Source organism: Sphaerodactylus townsendi, linkage group LG02 (genome assembly GCF_021028975.2).
Source record: "Sphaerodactylus townsendi isolate TG3544 linkage group LG02, MPM_Stown_v2.3, whole genome shotgun sequence".
Taxonomy (NCBI): Eukaryota; Metazoa; Chordata; class Lepidosauria; order Squamata; family Sphaerodactylidae; genus Sphaerodactylus; species Sphaerodactylus townsendi.
Genome location: NC_059426.1, coordinates 15,726,133 through 15,747,835, shown reverse-complemented (window position 1 = coordinate 15,747,835; position 21,703 = coordinate 15,726,133). Strand labels below are relative to the sequence as shown.

The following is a 21,703-nucleotide window of genomic DNA, read 5'->3' as shown; positions in this document are numbered from 1 at the left end:
CGGAAACCCACCTTTTAACGTGTGCTATATCAATGAACCAAATTTCTCCCCATTAATGTTCTCTGGAGCAGCAGTGGCGTAGGAGGTTAAGAGCTCGTGTATCTAATCTGGAGGAACCGGGTTTGATTCCCAGCTCTGCCGCCTGAGCTGTGGAGTCTTATCTGAGGAATTCAGATTAGCCTGTGCACTCCCACACACGCCAGTTGGGTGACCTTGGGCGAGTCACAGCTTCTCGGAGCTCTCTCAGCCCCACCTACCTCACAGGGTGTTTGTTGTGAGGGGGGAAGGGCAAGGAGATTGTAAGCCCCTTTGAGTCCCCTGCAGGAGAGAAATGGGGGATATAAATCCAAATTCTTCTTCTTCTTCTTCTTCTTCTTCTTCTTCTTCTTCTTCTTCTTCTTCTTCGTCTTCTTCGTCTTCTTCCTCCTCCTCTTCTTCTTCTGGGTTTCAAGCCACAGGCCACGAGCATCTGATATTTTCAGAGGACCAAGACACTAGCACAGTGCTAACAAGCCAGGAACCACAAGTTTCTATTAAGAGTGTTTACCAAGTTTACATCTATACGCTACAACCTAAACCATTCATCAGACCATAAATGGGAAAACACGCCATCGGGAAAGGAAGTTCATAGGAACTGCTTGGGTTGCTGTCCACGGAATGGAAATGTTGAAAAGCACTCATTCTTTTAAGAACATCTGCACCAGCAGGAAGCAGGAATGTTATTGCTAGAAATGTCGAAGGGACATCTGTTGGAGCTAGAGGGTGAAGGGGTGCCCTCCGCGGGCCTCGCTACAGAAAAAGTCCGTCATGCTGAACCTTAAACAATTCAGAAAGGTCACAGTGTGGAAGACAGAAGGAAAGTTGCGCTTCAAGGCCATCACGTTGCCACCATTGTAAGAAACTCTGCCTCAGTTATATGCAAAAGCAGTTTGAAAAGGTGTCGTTTCCCTCAATCAGGTGAGGAGGGTCAAAAGTCTAAACCAGTTAAAGGAAAATTATGTTCTCCCACCCGCACACCCCAAAAGGCGTGGAGACGCCAGATGCCTTAGCGACAGCAGACCTCCTTGCCGATTAACTAAAATGAAGGCACATCTGCTCCGAGGGGATCTAGACTTTGCGTAACGATAATCAAATTCCGCAAGCTTTCCCCCCTGTGCTCAAGTCTGTTACGGAGCCAACAGGCTACACCTGGAGTCGGAAATCTTTTACAATTCAACAGACAAACGCTGTCAAAATTCAGAGGATGAGATCAGCAGAAAATAGATCTGATTTGAAGAATCGAAAATATGAGCAATTACGGCACATTGATCCACACGGCTTGTACAGTCTGATCAGTGGCTGTTGCGAGTCCTTTATTAGAAAGTGGTACACACACACAGAGTCTGACAACACAGCAACGTCCTTTGCAATTGTTTTAATGCGCTGGCCTAAACAGGCACATAGTTCACAGCCGGAATATGGTTCACCTCTACCATTTCCAGTGGCGTATTTGCCTAGGGACAGGGGGTACCCTTTGTCCTCAGGTGCCACTGATTTGGTCATGTGCGGGGTGCAAAATCGGCCCCCCACGTGACTAGGAAGATGGCAAGGCAGCAGGAAGTCCTGCTACCTTGTCATCGTCTGCCGCCCTCGGCCCCGTCCATGTTGTCATCGACATAGACGGGGCCAAGGAAGCCAAAGGACCCCCCAAGCCCCGTCCCCTCCCAGCTGGCAGCTCCGAGCCAGCTGCCGGCAGTCCCTTCTGCCCTCCCCTCTGGCCCCACCCCATAGCTTATAAAAGCAAAGGCCCTAGAACGGAGCCTTCCAGTTGCTTCTGCCCTCCCCAGGACTGCTGGGGCGGGGCTCGGGGTGGGTCCTCGCAGCAGGCATAGTGGTGGGGGCGCCCGGAGAACGGATGTCTCTGGGCGCCATTTCCCCTTGGTAAGCCTCTGACCATTTCTGTTTCTGTAAAGCACCCCTAAGTAGAACTTTAGTTATTTCCTTCCGTTCCCTTCCCATACTTGTTATACTAGCATCTCAATATACCTTAACTTAAAGATCTGATTCAATTTTTTCTTCTTCGTTTTTAAAGCACCATATTTGGCTCTGCAGGTTGCAAACCCCTGGGCTATAACAGTAAACTGTTCAAACAATAGTGCAGTGATGCATAAACATGCCCCACTTTGACCAAAAAGGATTTGTACATAGTCTAGGCATGCATGCTGCCCTGTATTTAATGTGGTATTTCTTGTAGCTTCTCTTATTTAGTATTTAATAGCCCTTCGGGGGAGGGCGGTATATAAGTTCAACCAATAAATAAATAAATAGCAAGCCTTTATTGGCATAGACAACAGTACAACAACAATAAAAAATGGATTAAAAAGCATATACAATACAGGAAATAAATGTTAGGTCGAAGGAAATCTACTGGTGTTTAGTAATTTCCAGGAGAAAGTCTGCCACTATCATACAGAGAGAAGGATCAGGATTGTCCAACAAGTAGTGTAATCTAATTAAATCGGGGAGATCGGGTAAACGTAAAGGAGTAAGATTCACATACTTGGATCTGATTTCCTTGAATCTGAGACAGTGTAGTAATTGGTGGGCCAGAGATTCAACTGAGCCATCGTTACATGGGCACAATCTTTTAGCCTTTTCTTGCTTATTAAATCTGCCATGTAACAAGGCAGAAGGCATAACATTAAACCTGGTGAGCATTATGGCTCTCCTTTGAGCAGGGTTTATTAAGCAATACAGCTTAAGCAAAATCAGCTACCAGCTCTATTATCTCAGCTGACCGATTGTCCAAAAGAAAGCGTATCCAAAATATTGTAGGGCAATCCCTTGCAGAGGAGGGCAATATATAGGAGAATCAGGTCTATAATAACCATGCTTAAATGCATAAAATACGTTCTAGTTTCAGTAGCATTAAAACAATAAGAACACATCCATTCTTGACAGGGTATCCTTACAAAAATGCCCATTAAGGAAAGCAGGGGAAAAGGAATTACACCATGCCCTAGTGAAGACCCATCTTTGTTTAGGATTTATCAGTACTTTCAAATAGCAGGCCATCTGGGCTCTCTCTAAAACAATAACATGATAAAGAGGGGTACACGAAGAGCCTGTTTTACAGACCAAAGATTGGTATTCGTGGTCTATGAGATGGCTTTTTCATTGTTTGGGTGGCAACATGAATAAGGAATCCCAATGAAGTCCTAGCGAAATTGACTTTTCTTCAATATGATGGCACCAGACAGCAGTGGCGTATCTACCTAGGGACAAGGGGTACCCCTTGTCCACGGGCGCCACTCTCCTGGTCACATGGGGCGCAAAATTGGCCCCCCATGTGACCAGGAAGTCCTGCTGCCTCGTCGTTTTCGCTTGCCTCAACCTATCCGTGTCAGTCAAGGCACGCAAAAACGATGAGGCAGCAGGAAGTCCAAGCACCCTCACCCCCCCTGGTCTCCCCCCTACCTACCTCCCTTCCTTCCTCCCCTCCCCAGTCAGAAGAGACTGCAGGCTGCCGGCTAGGAGCCCAGCTGGCAGGGGGAGGGGAGGTGGGCACCCTCGACCTTGCCCATGTCCATGGTGACATGGGCGGGGTCAAGGTCAGTGGGGGTGGAGCCTGGGGCGGTGGGGCAGAGCCTGGGGGGACATCCTGGAGACAATTTGTCTCCGGGTGCCATTTACCCATGGTGCGCCTCTGCCAGACAGAAGACTGTATCTCAGGAACCTGGTCAGTATTTGGGTGGGAGGCCGCCAAGGAAGCCCAAGGTTGCTACACAGAGGTGGGCAATGGCAAATCGCCTCTCTTCGTCCCTTGCCTTGAAAGCCCTGCAGAGGTTGCCGTAAGTCAGCTGTGACGTTACAGCATTTTTCACCACCATTTGTAGATTGGTGGTAGCTCACCTCCCACCAAGCAGTTTTCTGGTACAGATAAATGCAGTAGGAGCTTCTTGGTCCAGGTAGCAGGGGGACAAATGGATTGAATATCTAATTGGAAGGTTGTAGTTTCGAACAGAATCACCTGGAGTACACAGCTGGACCACACCTGGAAGACGAAGCGATCTACCTGATGGGACTTGCTTGTTTTAATAAAATGTGGTTTCAAATTCAGGAAGAAGAGTTTTGATTCATACCTGGCTTTTCTCAACTGTACAAAGAGGCTTACAATCACCTTCCCTTCCCCACAACCAATACCTTGTGAGGTAGGTGGGGCTGACAGAGTTCGGAGAGAACTGTGACTGGCCCAAGGTCACCCAGCAGGCTTTATATTGAGGAGTGGGGAATCAAACCCGGTTCTCCAGATTACAGTCCACCTGTTCTTAACCACAACACCACTATGTTGACCTAGAGAACTTCTGGACAATCCCTTGAGCCCAAAAGAGGAATGATTTTATCTACTGAGATTTTATCATTCTATTCTGTTAAGCATAGGTGTCAAACTCGCGGCCCTCCAGATGTTATGGACTACAGTTCCCATCACCCCCTGCCTGGCAGGGGATGATGGGAACTGTAGTCCATAACATCTGGAGGGCCACGAGTTTGACACCTGTGTGTTAAGGAATATTAGAAAGGGGGGGAAAAGTCAGTCAACGAACAGGCTTGTTTTATGTAAACTAGTTAGCATTTTGTCTACTAAGTCGTTAATAAAATGGCAATTTCTAGGGTTCTGAGCTGAGCGTTTCGTCTAATGTGCAGTAACCTGAAATATGTCAATTAATACTTTTAAAATATTTAATAGCGTACTGACTTTTTAACAAACATGTTTTACAAAACATGATACAATTATAGCGCACAACTGATTTGCCTAATAGTTGCCATAACATTTTACAACACCAGAGGTATCCTTGGCTGCTCAGAAACGCCTAGAGCTGCTGTTTACAAAAACACAGAAACTGTGAGCAGGAGCTAGGAGTACAAACAGCTCCTTTGGAGAAGTCTCATTGAAATCTGCGTTATGCAAAGAAATGTTATCTCTGTATTTCCACAATGCGTTGGGTGTATCCTTAAAAGACGCCCAGCACAACCAGAAATCTAAATGGGGGAAGGAAAACCAGCTGCGAGATGTGAAACCAGTATGGAATGGTGATTAGAGTGTCAGACCGGGACAGGGGGCCCTAGCACTTGGACTTCCTTTGTGTGTGGCTCCGCCTTTCAAGGTGGCCATTCTGTGGTTATGCCCACCACCTTGCATCGGAATTCCAAAGGTGTTCACGGAATCAAAAAGTCGGGGGTTCCCTGGACTAGGATGTGGACGACTCAGGTTCGCATCCTCACCCTGCCACAGAAGCTTGCTGGTTGACCTTGGGCCATTCACACATTCTCACCTACCTTACAGGATTGTTGTGTGAGTAAAATGGAGAACAGAATGTTCTACACCATTTTGGGTCCTCGTTGGAGAATGAGGCAGGGTATAAACACAGTAAACAAGATGATGTTCTGCTTTCCGAACTCACTTAAAACACAGAGGCGTATCTAGGAATAATGGGAGCCTGGGGCAAAATCTGGATCCCCCCCACCCTCAGGTCTACCACCCAGAGCTGGCAAAGGTGGCCAGGTCTACCACCCAGAGCTGGCAAGGCGGCCAGGTCTACTGCCCGGAGCCGGCAAGCACGGCCCAGGCATGGAGCCCCCCCATGTGATTAGATGGCATGTGCCTGAAGACAAGTGATACTCCATGTTCCTCTGGGAGATACGCCCTGGCTTGAACACAACTCCAACCCTGTGTATAATTACACTTATACGGAAGTCCATTTGAAGGCAATGGTGCCCCCACACAGAACAGGCTTGCACCTTAAATAAGCTCACTAACCCTTCACTGACTATTCATGAGGCCAATTCAAATGAGAGAAATGCGAGTGGCGTTATTCTCAAAACCAACTTGCTTTATTAATTTGCCTAATTGCAACGGAAGCCAGGAGTCCAGCAACAGAACTGTGTTTAGCTTTGAAAATAACGTTCTTTGTGGCGTGCGGGAAACAGAGCCATAGGACAGAAACGCCACCGCATCAAGGAAACCAATGTGGCAGGATGCTATCAAATCTCAATGGCTCAGCAGAGTTGCCAAATGTGGAATGACTTCTTAGCTGCCTGTGGGGTCTATAACAGTGGTAGCGAACCTACGGCACGGGTGCCAGAGGTAGCACTCAGAGCCCTCTCTGTGGGCACGTGCAAACAGAGTGTCCCCCTCACACACACACATCTAGGCTGGCCTGGGTCGCTGGGCTCGATTATTAGTTTTAAACCTAAGACCTAGTTTTAGGGAAGCAGTGCAGGTAACCCTGTCAAGTGCTGTTAAGTAAGCTCGGTTGCTGGCAATGGGGCTTGCTTCTGAGTAAACCCTCCTAGGGTCATGAGTCACCCGTTGGAAGAGTTGCACGGTTGCTTCAAAGCAAAGCCACCAACCACCACCAAGCTTACTCCCAGTAACCTGCCTTCGAGGAGCCAACTGTTTTTTTCTAAGCTAAAACCTCAGTATTCAGGTTAAATTGCCGTGTTGGCACTTGGCAATAAATAAGTGGGTTTTGGGTTGCAGTTTGGGCACTTGGTCTGGAAAGGTTACATACATCACTGTTCTATAATGCCCGGTTGGTTATTTGACCTTTATCTCTAAGGCAGAAGAAAATTAGCCAAAGTGGAGTAGAAGCAACTAAGCACGGCTTCCCTCATGAGTCATCCCGCGGGAGTAAATTAGCTAAGGAAGGCTGAGGCGGAGGTTTCATCTGGTGGAAGCCAGCAGCAGGGTGTCCGTGTTCCTAAGCGACTCTGCGGCGTGCTGGTTCCTGGCACCTTTATTATGATTCCTAGCTAGTGTAGAAGGTGAGCGAAATCAGGGGCCAGGCGGGAGACTGAAGAAGATCATCATGTGATGCATGATCTCACCCTGGCTGCTACGATGCGGAGAGGAGCATCAGCGTCTGGGCCTAATCCTCACCTAGAGGGCAAGACCATTGTCCCTTTGTCCTGGGGCGCCGGTGGTTGTGAGCCAGGTGGTTCATGACCAGTGACTCATGAGGGGTGAGGAGTGGGGGGGCGGTGCGAGCCAGAAGACCCGTAGGGCGCCCGGTGTGCCAGCGCTCTACTTACGGCGCTGCTGGGTCAGCAGCTCATCCCTACACCTCTTTCGTCAGATCGCAGCTGGGCTGAGACGTTAACTCGACCCATCCTGCCCAGTGAATGAACGATTCAGTCACTGGTGAACTCCGGATCTCTCTCACAGCACTTGATTTAATTATGAAGGTAATGAGATCTTCTTCCAATGAAAATCTGAAAGGACTCTAGAAAACGAGCAGGCTAAAATAAAGGAACAGCATGGAATATCCTTGAGAGTTGGAATGAAGTTTTGGAAATTAGGCTTGCTTTACCGTCTTAGCCCTGATGAACGATTTTACCTCAAGATGGCTAACCTTGAGCTAGGCATTTCAAGGAAAAGGCAAATGCACTTCAACACACAGAGGTTAAACTGGCATTTACCCTCAGTTTTACTGGGCCTGAAAAGGTACTGTGTGAAGTTTCAGGTTAGGGTTAATGATTGAAGCGAGAGGGGTTACCAGGCCGACATACCAAGGAGCTCTTGCCATTGGCAAAAACAGTCCGAGTTGGCAAATAGCATAGACCCACTTGCTTAGCCAGAAATCAGTGTGTTAATCATTATCATCCTATCCAAGATAAGGCCTTTTCTCAGTCAACACAGAGGCTGTAATTTCAACCGTCGGGTTCACAATTTGAATTATTTCCGTGAAGATAACATTTATTAAGGAACAATTAAGCCTCCGCAGTGGGCTGTTAAGCTAACTATACTTAGATCAAGGAGCGTCAAGATTTGGAGGTGCTTCTGGCTACATTTACATTTACGCCGCATCTCAAAAAGGATATTGAGGAGATAGAAAAAGTGCAGCGAAGGGCAACGAGGATGATTGAGGGACTGGAGCACCTTCCTCATGAGGAGAGGCTGCAGCGTTTGGGGCTCTTTAGTTTGGAGAGGAGACGTCTGAGGGGGGATATGATTGAAGTCTATAAAATTATGCATGGGGTAGAAATGTGGACAGAGGTACCTCTCTTTGTCACAATACTAGAACAGGGGGCATACATTGAAAATGCTGGGGGGAAGAATTAGGACTAATAAAAGGAAACACTTCTTCACTCAATGTGTGGTTGGTGTTTGGAATATGCTGCCACAGGAGGTGGTGATGGCCACTAACCTGGATAGCTTTAAAAAGGGCTTGGACAGATTTATGGAGGAGAAGTCGATCTATGGCTACCAATCTTGATCCTCCTTGATCTCAGACTGCAAATGCCTTAGTAGACCAGGTGATCGGGAGCACAGCTGCAGAAGGTCATTGCTTTCACATCCTGCAGGTGAGCTCCCAAAGGCACCTGGTGGGCCACTGTGAGTAGCAGAGAGCTGGACTAGATGGACTCTGGTCTGATCCAGCTGGCTTGTTCTTATGTTCTTATAGCACAAGGCAAGCAGGGCCTGTCCTCAGTACCAAGCTTGACAGAGGGTGGTATTAAGCCCCCTCAGCCACAGAGGCAGAAGTTAGCTAGGGTGGCCCAGGACAGTGATGGTGAACCTTTTGGGGCCGGCGTGTCAAAAATTTGGACAACGGCTCCTTCGACTCTACTGGTGTGTCACCCCTCACCCCTGAACAAAACAGAAACAATTCTTCATACATTCATTTATTTTTTTAAAAAAACCACAGTCCAACCATGGGTGGTGTTATGTATTATATAAAGGTCGAATAATTACAAAAATGGCACAAACAGGGAGAATAATTGTTATCGGGTATTGGCAAAGGCTGGCACGTCACCCAAAATACTGTGGTGTGTCACACAGGTTTACCATCACCGGGGTAGGAGAAACAGAGGCATAGCCTCAGGCTGCTTGACTACATGTTCCTCTCTTTTGTTAGTGTCCCCTGCGTGTGATCCCCCCAGGGTCCCTCGCATCAATGTCATCTGAAGGGTGGGGTGAAGGATGGAGTGGGGATTTTTAATGATATTTTTATTGACTGTTTTTAAAGGATGTTTTAATGGTGGTTTTTATTGTTTTATCTTTTTTATGTTTTCAGGATTGTATCTTTAGGGGGTTCTTTGACCCCATTATGTAACCCACCCTGAGACTTTGGTGTAGGGCAAGGTATAAATGGAATGAATGAATGAATGAATGAATGAATGAATGAATGAATGAATGAATGAATGAATGAATGATCCAGGATCCAAGCCCCATGACCTTAGCTTCTTTTATTTAGACATAATTGTTGTGATTGAGATCATCATGATTGAACATACATCTTCAAGGAAGGGAGGGAGGGTGGGAGGATAGAATGGGAGAGACAGAGACGGAAGAAAGAAAGAACATCTAACAATAGCGACGCTAAAACCAAAAGCACTCATTTGCCTGCAATTTCCTTTCTTATCCAAAACAACTTGTTTGAGTTCGCGGTTTTACATTCCTAGATACACACTTTCAGCATCTTAAGGGTTCCTCTAGATAAGCCGCAGCTGCTGCCAGATTGCCTGACAACTATCATTGCACAGAGAAGGTCTTTCTCTTCCCTAGCTGTGGAATATCTGGCAAGCACTCAACTTAGGCTGTGCCTGCCAGTACTTGGGGAAACTCTTCCACCCCTGAGCCCCCCCTGCTCTAGAAAGCTGCCTGCCGGTGATGTACTTCAATCCAGACTTCGGAAGGAAGGACTATTGCACGTGCTCCTGGAATCTTTTGGTTCTCTGCAAGGACAGCGTGGAGACATGGCTACCTGGAAAGCAACTGAGTTCGACTGGCTGGAAGCACAATGCTGAACACATTCCTGTCTAGTTTTGATTCACGGAACCAGACGGAGCAGAGACTGCAACCCTGAGCACAAATACGAGAGCTCAAAAAACTGTCAACGCAAATTGGTTCGCCCCGCTGTAATTTTTATAGCAAAACGTTAAGCTCAGCCTAGATTTGGCTAGGATTTTGTTATTTAAGTCTGCCCTTCAGGCCAACTTGTGCTTTAATGTGTTTACTCGCTCACTAATTTCTCTTAGTGGGCATCCAAAGAACCACCTCGGTTTCCTAAACTGAGCTGATACTCTTGCTTGCATATTTCTGGCTACCGTCTATACCAGGGGTAGGGAACCTGCAGCTCTCCAGATGTTCAGGAACTACAATTCCCATCAGCCTCTGTCAGCATGGCCAATTGGCCATGCTGGTGAAGTGATGGGGAAGCCAGTTCCTGGTATCTGGAAAACACGGGATTCCTATCCCTAATCCTCTGATCTGATCCCTACAGCCCTAAAATACCCTTGAGAGAATCTCTGTCCTTTGGACAGAGCCAAGGAGAAGAAGAAGAAGGAGAAGAAGAAGAAGAAGAGTTCTTCTTCTTCTACGTCTCCTTGAGTCTCAGTGAAAGAGGTGGAGCATAAAAGTGCAAATAAATCAGATTTAATTGCATTAAACAGCCCTTAAACTAATATGGTTTACTGTACTTGTGGGAAGGACAATACAACATCACTTTGTGCCAAACAAACCAGTAGGGTTGACCCAGTTATTAGGTAAAACTGTAGAGCGGGCAGCAAAGTTTGGGAAGTGGACAGGTCACATCACTCTGCAATCTTTCCTCTTGTCTGTTCTGCTTCTCAGATTGCTATTTTTTAGATACTTCTGGCTATGTCCTCCTTTGTTTCAGTAAGAAAGCAGACTAGGAAGCACACAAAGAAACAAACATCAGTCCACATTCAATTTAATTGCATTTAAAGGCTGCCTCACACTATATGTGCTCCACTGCAACAGCACTCTTCGTCAATCTGCATGAACAGTTTGAGATATGCAGATGATACCACATTACGGACAAAACATATTGAAGACCTGAAATAACTAGAAGGTTAAAACGGAAAGCACCAAAGAGGATTGCTGCTGAACATCAAGAAGACCAAAGTAATGACTGCTGAAAAGTTACACAACTTTAAGGATGATGAGGAAGAAATTGAAATTGCTGAAGACTTCCTATCCCTGGGCTTCATCATCAACCAACCAACAGGGAGGCTGCCAGCAAGAAATCAGAAGGGGACTGGGAATGTGGTGGGCAGCCATGAAGGAACTAGGAAAGATTTTTAAAGCGTAAGTGTGTACCACTGGCAATCAAGATCAAGCTAATTCATATTATAATAGTTCCCATTACTATCTATGGATGTGAAAGTTAAATGATTAAGAAAGGTGACAGGGAGAAAGTTGATTTGTTTGAAATATGCTGGAGGAGAGTTTTATGGATACTGTGGACTACCAAAAAGATAAATAACTGCCCTGGGGAAGGAGCCACTCCAATGGGGCTTCAGACTGCGAATGTCCCCTGTAACTTACGCCCAGTGGTGGGATTCAAATAAGTTAACAACTGGTTGTTTACAAGCACCATTTTAACAACCAGTCCTGCCGAAGTGGTGCAAACCTGCTGAATCCCACCACTGCTTACGCCACAAAAACATGTGGCATTAGCTCACTTCTTTCAATTGAGTTTTCCAGACAGCAGCGGGGGGAGGGGGGGTTCCCCGCTGCTTGCTGCAGCACCTGGAGCTCCATTGGAGGTGTACGGCACCACCTCCCTGCGCTGTCCCCAGCTGCTGCAAAACTCTCCACCTCCGAATTGGGCAGCCTGTGGGTTCTAGATCAAATCAAGCCTGAACCTTCTAGATCAAATCAAGCCTAGAAGCTAAAATAATTAAACTGAGGTTAGTGTACCCTTTTTACATTATGAGAAGGCAAGAGTCACTGGAAGAGACAATAATGTAGGAAAAGTTGAAGGCAGAAGGAAAAGAGGGGGACCTAATATGAGATGGATAGACTCTATGAAGAAGAAGAAGAAGAAGAAGAAGAAGAAGAGGAGGAGGAGGAGGAGGAGGAGGAGGAGGAGGAGGAGGAGGAGGAGTTTGGATTTATATCCCCCAATTCTCTGCTGTAAGGAGACTCAAAAGGGCTTACAACCTCCTTTCCTTCCCCCACAACAAACACCTTGTGAGGTAGGTGGGGCTGAGAGAGCTCTGAAGAGCTGTGACTAGCCCAAGGTCACCCAGCTGCCGTGTATCGGAGTGTACAGGCTAATCTAGTTCCCCAGATAAGCTTCCACAGCTCAAGTGGCAGAGTGGGGAATCAAACCCGGTTCCTCAGATTAGAGGGCACCTGCTCTAAACCACTACGCCACTGCTGCTCCCTTCAAAGGAAGCCACGGCCCTAGGTATGCAAGACCCAAGCAAACTGTTAATGAGAGGATGTTTGGGAGATCATTAATTCACAGGGTTGCATAAGTTGGAAGTGACTTAATAACATTTAACATACATACACATTGTTGAGACTGCAACACTACCCTTTCTTTGGCTAAAGATCAGGTTTGCCGCATTGTTCCCAACTGCCTTCATGGTGTTTTCTGAATCATAACAGGAAGAGACAATATTATTTTCTAGAAGTCTGACAGGGTTTCCAAAATTAAGTGCTCCTCGCTTAACATCCACCCTTCAACGTGTATTACGTTACACACAGAACACAAAAGCAATAAAGGCTATTGTGTAGGAGACTTATCGTAAGAGGTGAAATAATCACGCTGCAAAACTAACCACCTTGGGCAAAACACCTGCTCAGTCAAGCGGTTTTAAACCGTAGCCACGCGGCCTCACTTAAAGAAGGGAAAGCCGGCTCTCTTGATATTGAAATGGAATATGTGGTATCAATTCAATAAGCCTTTATTGGCATACAGAACATACAATACAGTTAAAATTACTAGGGAAAACTTCACACTGGATCATAAGTTCAATTCGCAAACCTCAGCCAGAAACTTTGCCACTGCGAGACAACAGTCAAGGTCATTACAGTTTAAGAGCATATTTACTTTATCAAGCTCTGTCAGGGTTTTCATAGAGTCAATGATTTGTACTAATAAGCTGGATCTTGGTTTCTGGTAAAGTGGGCAGTGGAGGAGAATGTGCGCAATGGAATCCAACTGCCCTGGGGTGCAGGGGCAAAGCCTCTTATCATTTGGTAGACCCTTGAGTCTTCCTCTATGGAGCGGGGATGGCATAATATTAAATCTAGCCAGCATGTAGGCTCTCCTATATATAGGGTTGGTAAGCGCTGCAATATAGTAGGCTGGGTTTCCCTGCACAAATGGAATTGCCATGTTCATTGGCAAGAAGATTTGTTGGCCAAGCTCTGCAGTTGTTGATAATCCATTGCTAGTAGCCGCTCTTTGATGAGGGCAAATGTCTCAGTACGGGTTAGCATGTTCAGAGAGTCACTATCATAGCCCAATTCCGCAATCTTTGTTATAACTGTTGTGCACCATTTAGAGTGATGGAGTTCTCTCAAGGTGAGTTGCGTCAGTGAGTTGTCGGAGCTTTGATAATGAATATGCAGCCAAAATTTTATGATGTTTAACCAGATAGTGGCCTCTATAGAGTACTGGCCAGATTCTAGACATAGGACCTCATATGGGACGTAGTTTGGCACGCCAAATAATTTATGCAGAAATTTAGAATGGAATGATCTAATGGCATTGTTGCTGGGTGAATATGTGGTATCTAAACTGTATAATTCAAACAAATGGCCACCATCTTGAAATTTAGGGAAGGCGACGCCTATATTACCACCATCCTCTGCTTTCTGATTATTTATGATATTTAGGAGGTTGCCTTTTGTTCCACCTAAGAAGAGCCTGGCTGGATCAGACAAAAAAGATATTTTTAAAAAATGATTCATGGGCCTGAAGGAAGGATTTGGGGGTGGGGTGGAGAAGCAATGTTTGGACATATACAAGACACCTACCTAAAAAAAAAGATGTTTACAGTAAGGTAGGCATTCAAATAATATAAATATTGGATATATTTTGGGCAGGTCAGAAAACAGTGACAGAAAACTGCGAGAAAAAACAAGAACCTCACGCAAAGTCAGAAACATTGAAATGCGCAAAATGGCTGTCACGTTAACATTTTTATGGGACCTGAGCTGGGGTAATTTTACGGCATTGGGGTGGAAACCCTTTTGTCAAACATGTTGTCAGTTGCCAACAACGGTTCCAAACGCAGAAGCTGACAATCAACCCCTGAGTCTCAAAGAAAGTAGGCTTCTGTAGAAAAACAAAGAGTAGGTTTCTGGGCACGATGTTTGTGAGGAAAGGAAAGGATAGGAAAAGAATAAGAACATAAGAACATAAGAACTAGCCTGCTGGATCAGACCAGAGTCCATCTAGTCCAGCACCCTGCTACTCGCAGTGGCCCACCAGGTGCCTTTGGGAGCTCACGTGCAGGATGTGAAAGCAATGGCCTTCTGCTGCTGCTGCTGCTCCTGAGCACCTGGTCTGCTAAGGCATTTGCAATCTGAGATCAAGGAGGATCAAGATTGGTAGCCATAGATCGACTTCTCCTCCATAAATCTGTCCAAGCCCTTTTTAAAGCTATCCAGGTTAGTGGCCATCACCACCTCCTGTGGCAGCATATTCCAAACACCAATCACATGTTGTGTGAAGAAGTGTTTCCTTTTATTAGTCCTAATTCTTTCCCCCAGCATTTTCAATGAATGCCCCCTGGTTCTAGGGAAGAACAGCCTGGGAAGTATCAGTTGTGGATTCCTCAGAGCGTTATGGTAGGGAGAGACATACAGCATGCTATGAAATGGAAAGGGAACTTCTTCAATGAAGAGATTTTTATTTGTATCCCATCCTTTACACCCCATCTTTCTTCCAATGGAGATGCAAGATCGCTCAGATCTACGGAGACGAAAGATCTCTCCTCTATTTTATTCTCTCACCAACCATGCGAGCCTACGACTAGTGAAAATTTACCCAGCAAGCTTCCACAGCAGAGTCAGGATTCGAACCTGGTTCTCCCAGTTCTAGTCCAACGCTCTAACCACTATATCATACTGCCTACTATGACTGTGGCCTCTCTCCCAGATGCTATTTTCGTGCCACCCTAAATATGCCCCAAATAAAAGGAATAATGCCAAATGCCCAACAACATGAAACAAAATGGAGTTAGGTCTCCTCTCTGTTGTTTTCTGCTCACACCTTGATTGCCATGAAAAAAAAAATAGAATTGCAACTCTGTCTTTTTTTAAAATTGCAGAATTCTGCGTTTACTGAATAAAGTTCTGGGTGGATCAATCCCTTAATTTTTGCTATCAAATCACAACTGACCTTGTGCAGTTTTCAAGGCAAGGTACATTCAGAAGTGGTTTGCCATTGGCTGTTCCTGCATCATTCATTCATTCATTCATTCATTCATTCATTCATTCATTCATTCATTCCATTTATACCTTGCCCTACACCAAAGTCTCAGGGTGGCTTACATAATGGGGTCAAAGAACCCCTTAAAAGATACAATCCTAAAAACATAAAAAAGATAAACAATAAAAACCACCATTAAAACATCCTTTAAAAACAGTCAATAAAAACATCATTAAAAATCCCCACTCCATCCTTCACCCCACCCTTCAGCTGGCATCGATGCGAGGGATCCCGGGGGGCGGGGTGTGTGTGTGTGTCACACGTTGAAGGCCTAGGTTAAGAGGAAGGTTTTAAGCAGGCACTGAAATCCATAAAGTGCCCAGTCTCCCATCCAAATACGAGCCAAACACGAGCTGACCCAGCTTAACTTCCAAGATCTGATAACTTCCAAGATCTTAACTTCCAAGATTGGACTCTCCTGGACTATCTAAGTCAAGGCTAGGGGAGAGAATCACTAAAGGAGTCCCTAAAGTTGAAGGTGCCATTCCCTGTATTTTGTATTTTATACTGTAAATTATATTCCCCCTGATATTCCATCTAGTTGACCGCCCTCTGTGAGTTTTGTTGCTGCTGTTGTCATCTTGATTTGGGTGTAGGGTTGGATACTGCTTTATGGTTTCAACTGGATTTTAAAGTTAATGTTTTTACTTTAGGGGTGGGTGGTCAATCAAGTTTAACAAACAAACAAACAAACAAGCAAACAAACAAAGTCTTTTGACAGTTGCCCTTCAAGTGTCTCACACTTCTTTCCCAATGCACCTTTGTTTCCTCAGAAACAATCAATCAGACTTCGAAAGTAATGAGGAAATGAAATGGGGGAAGGCTGATAACAGGGATCCAGCCAGATTAAAAACCAAATCCCATTTTGCCCCTCTCCCATCTTCCTGGCAGCAACAGTAATTGAATTACTTGGTGAAAAGTTTGGGGCGTGCCCGTTCTACGATGAAATTCAAGCGAAGTTTATAAGCCCCGTTTTAAGACAGCAGGCCGAGTTTCCTGATCGCTCCAAGCTGATCTTCCTACTAAATAGCCCCGTCTTAGAAATGTGTGAGAGAGTGCAGCTAAATTTCCGCAGGAAGCCATTAAGCTCCGTCTTCCAAAGAAAGGGTGCTAATTTTTATTCTGGTTCTTTTCATGATCATATTAACTCTTTACTTTTTAACTCCATGCAATGTTTTATCTGTTTCAAATCTCTGCGTACTTTAAATTTTTGTATATCATGTAATAAGCTGTTCATCAATAAAAGTCATAACATTACGACTGTAAGGTATAAACACAGACAGCGACGTGCTTTATAATTTCCCCCTTTTCAAAAGATGAAATAATCTTTACTTTAAAAAACTTATAAAATGTCTTAAAAAAGGGAAACTATCAAGGTGACCCCAAAGATTTGTGCTGATCTGTTGTGGAACAACCCCATTGAAGAAGGTGAAGAACAGTGGCTGACCAGGCCCCCGTTACAGTTAAAGCTTCGGGGCCCAAACATGTAGGTCTACCCTGCATGCAACCATCTGGGCCTTGGCAGCTTGCAACTCTAGGCAGACCAAGGTAGAGTACCTTTCACCAAACCAACATTTGCAAGGACTTTCACAGCCTGAAATGATATGTCAAAAAATGTCATTAATATAAATCTGTCCCGCTATGTTTTAACCAGAGGTGGGATCCGGCAGGTTCTCACCAGTTCCCGAGAGTGGGTTACTAATTATTTGTGTGTGCTGAGAGGGGGTTACTAATTGGGTCCGCTTTCCCATCTCCACGCCCTCGCCTCCCCGAGAGGCATCCTGCCTTTGAACGTGAAGGTGCCATATAGCAATTGCGACTAATAATGTAACTCCATGAGCTGGGTTAATCCCTTTCAGGTACTGCAATTCATGGATTCTCAGCCTTTTGTACCTTTTATCTCACCAGTCTCTCTCAAAGAACCTGTGTGTTTCACCATTGCTGTGTTCAGATTTGTGAGTTGGGGCATTTTCTATAATGTGATGATGATTTAGAAATGACCTGGCGCAAAAAAAATTGGGGGGGGGGGAGTCGTGGTGGGGTGGCTGCCCATGGGAGGGGCATCCAACTCAGGTTTTGCCCAGGGCTCAGGTTTGCCTAGGTATACCTCTGTCCCCTTTGCTGAGGGGGGACTGGCGAGGGAACCTGTTACTAAAATTTTTGGATCCCACCACTGGTTTTAACTGTGCCAGTTCAGAATACTCTGTCCAGGGAGACCTGGGCCCTGTGGGATCTGATGCTGGGCCTGTAAGACAGAGCAGTTCCAGCAGGCCTATAGTTGAGGCAGCTACAGTTTCACCCCCGTCGCCCCCCCCTTCCATCTTCCACCCTTTCCCACCCTCTTTCGTCCAGTAATTTAGCATTATATTTCAATGAACTGCTGCTATCGGGTTATGAGTAGTTTTAAATGGGGCTTATACGTTGTATTAAATTGGTTTTATTCCTGAACCCGTGAGGAAAAGGGTGGTGTATAAAACTAATTAAATAAATAAATAAACACAGGGGGAGGGGGGCTGCAATAATGACCGCTCCGCCAAGTCCACCCAATCCTTGCATGTGCCCTAGTTTACTAGGCTAAACTCAAATCAATCCTCAGAGATAGTTTTCTACGTAAAGGGAGAAGATCTGGCTGTACAGCAAGCAGCAAGGCTCCCAAAGATGCCAGCCACAGGCCAGAGGGAAGCAAACGCTTTTGGTTGATAGTAATTACAAATGTGGACCTCCTCGAGCCACAGAGTGAGTCTACTGAGCAGAGGCGGAGCTACCAGGGGTGGGGTGGCATTGCCATGCCGAAGACTGCACGCCTGGAGAGGAGGAAAATCCGCCCCTGCCCCCCCCCAGGCACTTCAGATCTGTGAAAAGTGCGAGGCTTGGAAAAGCTTAATGCCGCCTGTTCACTTGGGGCTGAAAACAGCCTGGTGGGAACTACACCTCCCAGGAGACCTTGTGAGCCCCAAGGGTGGGAGGGAGGGCGGAAAAAGCAGAGTGCGCACTGGGCGTAGTATGGCCCAATTACACCTCTGCTACTGAGTGAGTCTCGAGCTATGAAGTGTGTCTATTGGTCTACTGAAATTGGCAGCAACTGTCCAGGATCTCACAGACTGAGATCTTTTCACCTAAGCTATTACCAGATCTTTTCAACTGGAGATGCCCGGGTTTGAACCTGGGACCTTCCGTGTGCAAAGAAGATACCCTACCACTGAGTCACAACTTCTCTAAGGGAATAGAACTTTTTCTGCAGGGTGGCCTGTGGAAATTAGATGTTACTGACAAAAGCCAATATAATCAAATTCATCTTTAAGCATAAGCATTTTATTCTCATTGTGCACATACAACGAAATGTACAGCAGCATTCCTCGATGCACACCATTTCAGACTCATACCCCAACCTCACTTTCCCCTTCCTCCACCCATCCCTACACAGCCCCAAACACATCAACACGAAGCCGCGGAATTTAGCATAGCCACAGCTCTAGAGTAGAAGCTGTCTCTAAGCCTCTTTGTCCTAGTTTTGATAGACCTGTATCTGTTAATTAAACAAAGAATTGAAGATGCAGAAAGGTGTAATGATATAAACTAAAAAGCCCCCTTTTTGATACAAGTAATTTTAAAGAAACTAAAATGACATCATATATTAATTTTCCAGACAACCCCCAGAATAGGGAAAGCTTAATGCTGATGAGACAAAGTTTTACCAACGCTAGTTTTAACTGGTAAATATCTTTAAAAAGCTAGTGAGGATTGTAAATGCTTGTGCAATGAGGGTTCATTAGAAATTATTGAACACCTTATTTTTGATTGCAAGTTGTTAGATACTGAAAGGCATAATTTTATTAACCCAATATTGATTAAATATCCTGGAAGGGAAAGGAAAATGCTCATCTCAATTTTGGTTCACGGAACAGACAAAGAAATAATGGCAAATGTTGCCAAGTTTCCTTGGCGGTACTATAAAAGGAAAAAAGAAAAAAAATAACTTTAAATGTATAAAATTTTTTAATAGATTTTATTTAATTTGTATTTTAACGTTATTGATTTTACTTGTAACTTGCAATTTGAGAATTTTAGGTAAATAGGGAACTATTTTTCTTGTATTGATGTTAACAATATTTGTATTTTAACATCAAACAGTGTGCTATGTATATTACATGCGGGTCTCTTGAGTGTAAGCTGAAATAAATTGAAATAAATTGAATATCTCCATGTTATTAAAAAGGTACCAGCTCATTCTATATTTTATTCTAAAATTATATTACCAGTACTAAATTATTATAGCTAAGATACTGGTTCTCACTTGTTACACAGAAAGAGATTTCTTCTTAAGCTCGGCAAAATGGCAAAATGGGGAAACCGTCAAGTAGCACCTTTTCTCCAAAGTACAGAATTTGGACAAACTGAAATCGCTTACCTGCTGTAGGTCTGCAAGGGAATATAGATGGATCTGCTGGAGAAGATATTCTCGGGGGAAAATTCTAAAAACAAAACAAAAATCGATCACTTACACCATTTTTCAAAGTGCAAATGTTTACAGAATTTACGTAGCCCTAAAAGCCCAAGCTAATCCAATCTCGTCAGCTCTCGGAAACTAAGCGGGGACGGGCCTGGCCCGTATTTAGATGGGAGACCTCCAGGGAACACCAGGGGCGCTACGCAGCAGAAGGCAACAGCAAACCACCCCTGAACATCTCTCATCTTGAAAACCCACACGGGTCCTCAGTCATTTTTAATTCACACGCCCCACACAAGAATAATGAACTGAGGATGAAAAAACAGAATCTTGGGTTTGCTGGTTTAAATGTTCAACATTAACCAGATGGTCTTAGGCAAGCCAAAGTTCTTGAGTCTCTCACGTGATGCTCTAAATATGATGCACCGTTTGCTTTCTCCTCTCACTCAAGTATCCAACCCAGAAATAGTAGCAATAGTAGCAATTAATCTTAGGGTCATACCCACTGCCCCTCTGAAATGGTTCTATTTTGGGTCATGGGGAATACTGCTGGGTCTCCCGTTTAAATTCAGCACCATCATGCATCAAATAACAAATGTATAGAATGTATAGACATGACTCCAGAACTAGTACCAGAAGTAAATCCAGACAGACTTTCTAGACACTGGTCTTTTTCTATTCTACCCCACAATGCACCCGAAGTTTCCAGAGACTTTGAAGAAAAGCAACGCTAACCAAGAAAAGATTTGTACCCATTCACAACATTCCTCAATCCTCTCAAACAAAACAAAGGAAAACCGACAACACAGCGGCTCGTTCTAAGTTTTGGAGCCACAGCGGCATTTGAGTAGAATCAGGGGTCTGCAACCTGCAGCTCTCCAGATGCTCATGGACTACAATTCCCATCAGCCCCTGTCGCCATGGTCAATTGACCATGCAGGCAGGGGCTGATGGGATTCGTAGTCCATGAACATCTGGAGAGCCGCAGGTTGCAGACCCCTGGAGTAGATCTTTAATATTGCATATGGCTCATTGACAGGTAATTGGCCCTGGATCCCCTCTACAAATAATACTTACATATTCCCCCCCCCCGCACACACGCAACACTCCCATGTTTTATGTTCATCAGTTAAATATGTATTTGCAAATATAATTTAAGCCAATGTAGAAAAAAAGTATGAGTACACCTGCCAATGAAGATGTCTCTTGTAAGCCAACACTGGGACAATTGTGGAAAGATATATCCACCTCGACTCCTTTCCTTCAGTTCTGCTCCAAAAGAGATCAAACCACTGGCATATCTAGGGGGGATGGGGGGGGCGGTTTCAAGCCCTTGGTAACACTTCTTGGGGGCACATTTATGCCCCCCCCATAACTGTGCCCCAGTCCACAAGTCCCTGTGGATTTCGGGACTGGGACGCAGTTGAAGGCTGGTGAGCCCAGCGCAATCCTGCCTGTGGATGCTTGCCCCACCCCAATCTTGCCCCACCCCCATCTCCACGTGGAGGTCGGAGTGGGAATGGTTCCATGCCTGATCTCCACATGGAGAGGGGAGCAGCAAGGGCCAGTTGAGCCCAGCTGGGGACAGGCCTTGATCCAACTCTAAGCGAGCTGGATCCAAGCCTGGCCTTGGTTGGGCCCAGACTGAAGTCAACTGCTCTTATTCCTCCAGCTTTAAACTGTTGGCTCTGCCCCAAAGTTCCATATTGGGTTGGAGGTGGAGCATGGGAAGGAGAGGGACTTCAACCAGTTATTGTGTCACGCAGTCCATCCTCCCGAGCAGCCATTTTGTCCAGAGAAACTGATCTCTGTAGCCTAAGGTGACCAGATTGGCTGCAGGTGGCCGCGTGTCTTGCTGACTTAGATGCTTTAGCAACAGGGGCGCTTACTGCACTAGGGTGCTCCCGTTTCCCACGCCCTGTGACAGGGCAGGAAGCAGCGGAGGCGATCAAAGGCAGTGCGCTATGCAGCTTTAGCATCGCGAGGAGGCTGCCTTGCACTGCCTTTCCTGAAGAGC

At 45.4% G+C, this 21,703-nt stretch overlaps 1 protein-coding gene across 1 annotated transcript in view; it reads right to left on the bottom strand.

The window, feature by feature from the left end:
- The window catches only part of PLEKHM3 (pleckstrin homology domain containing M3), a 115,044-nt gene that overhangs the window by 21,236 nt on the left and 72,105 nt on the right, over positions 1-21,703 (bottom strand). Inside the window, exon 6 of the mRNA XM_048483286.1 lies at positions 19,648-19,711. Coding sequence (XP_048339243.1) covers positions 19,648-19,711 — 64 coding nt within the window. The remainder of the gene's footprint in view (positions 1-19,647; positions 19,712-21,703) is intronic.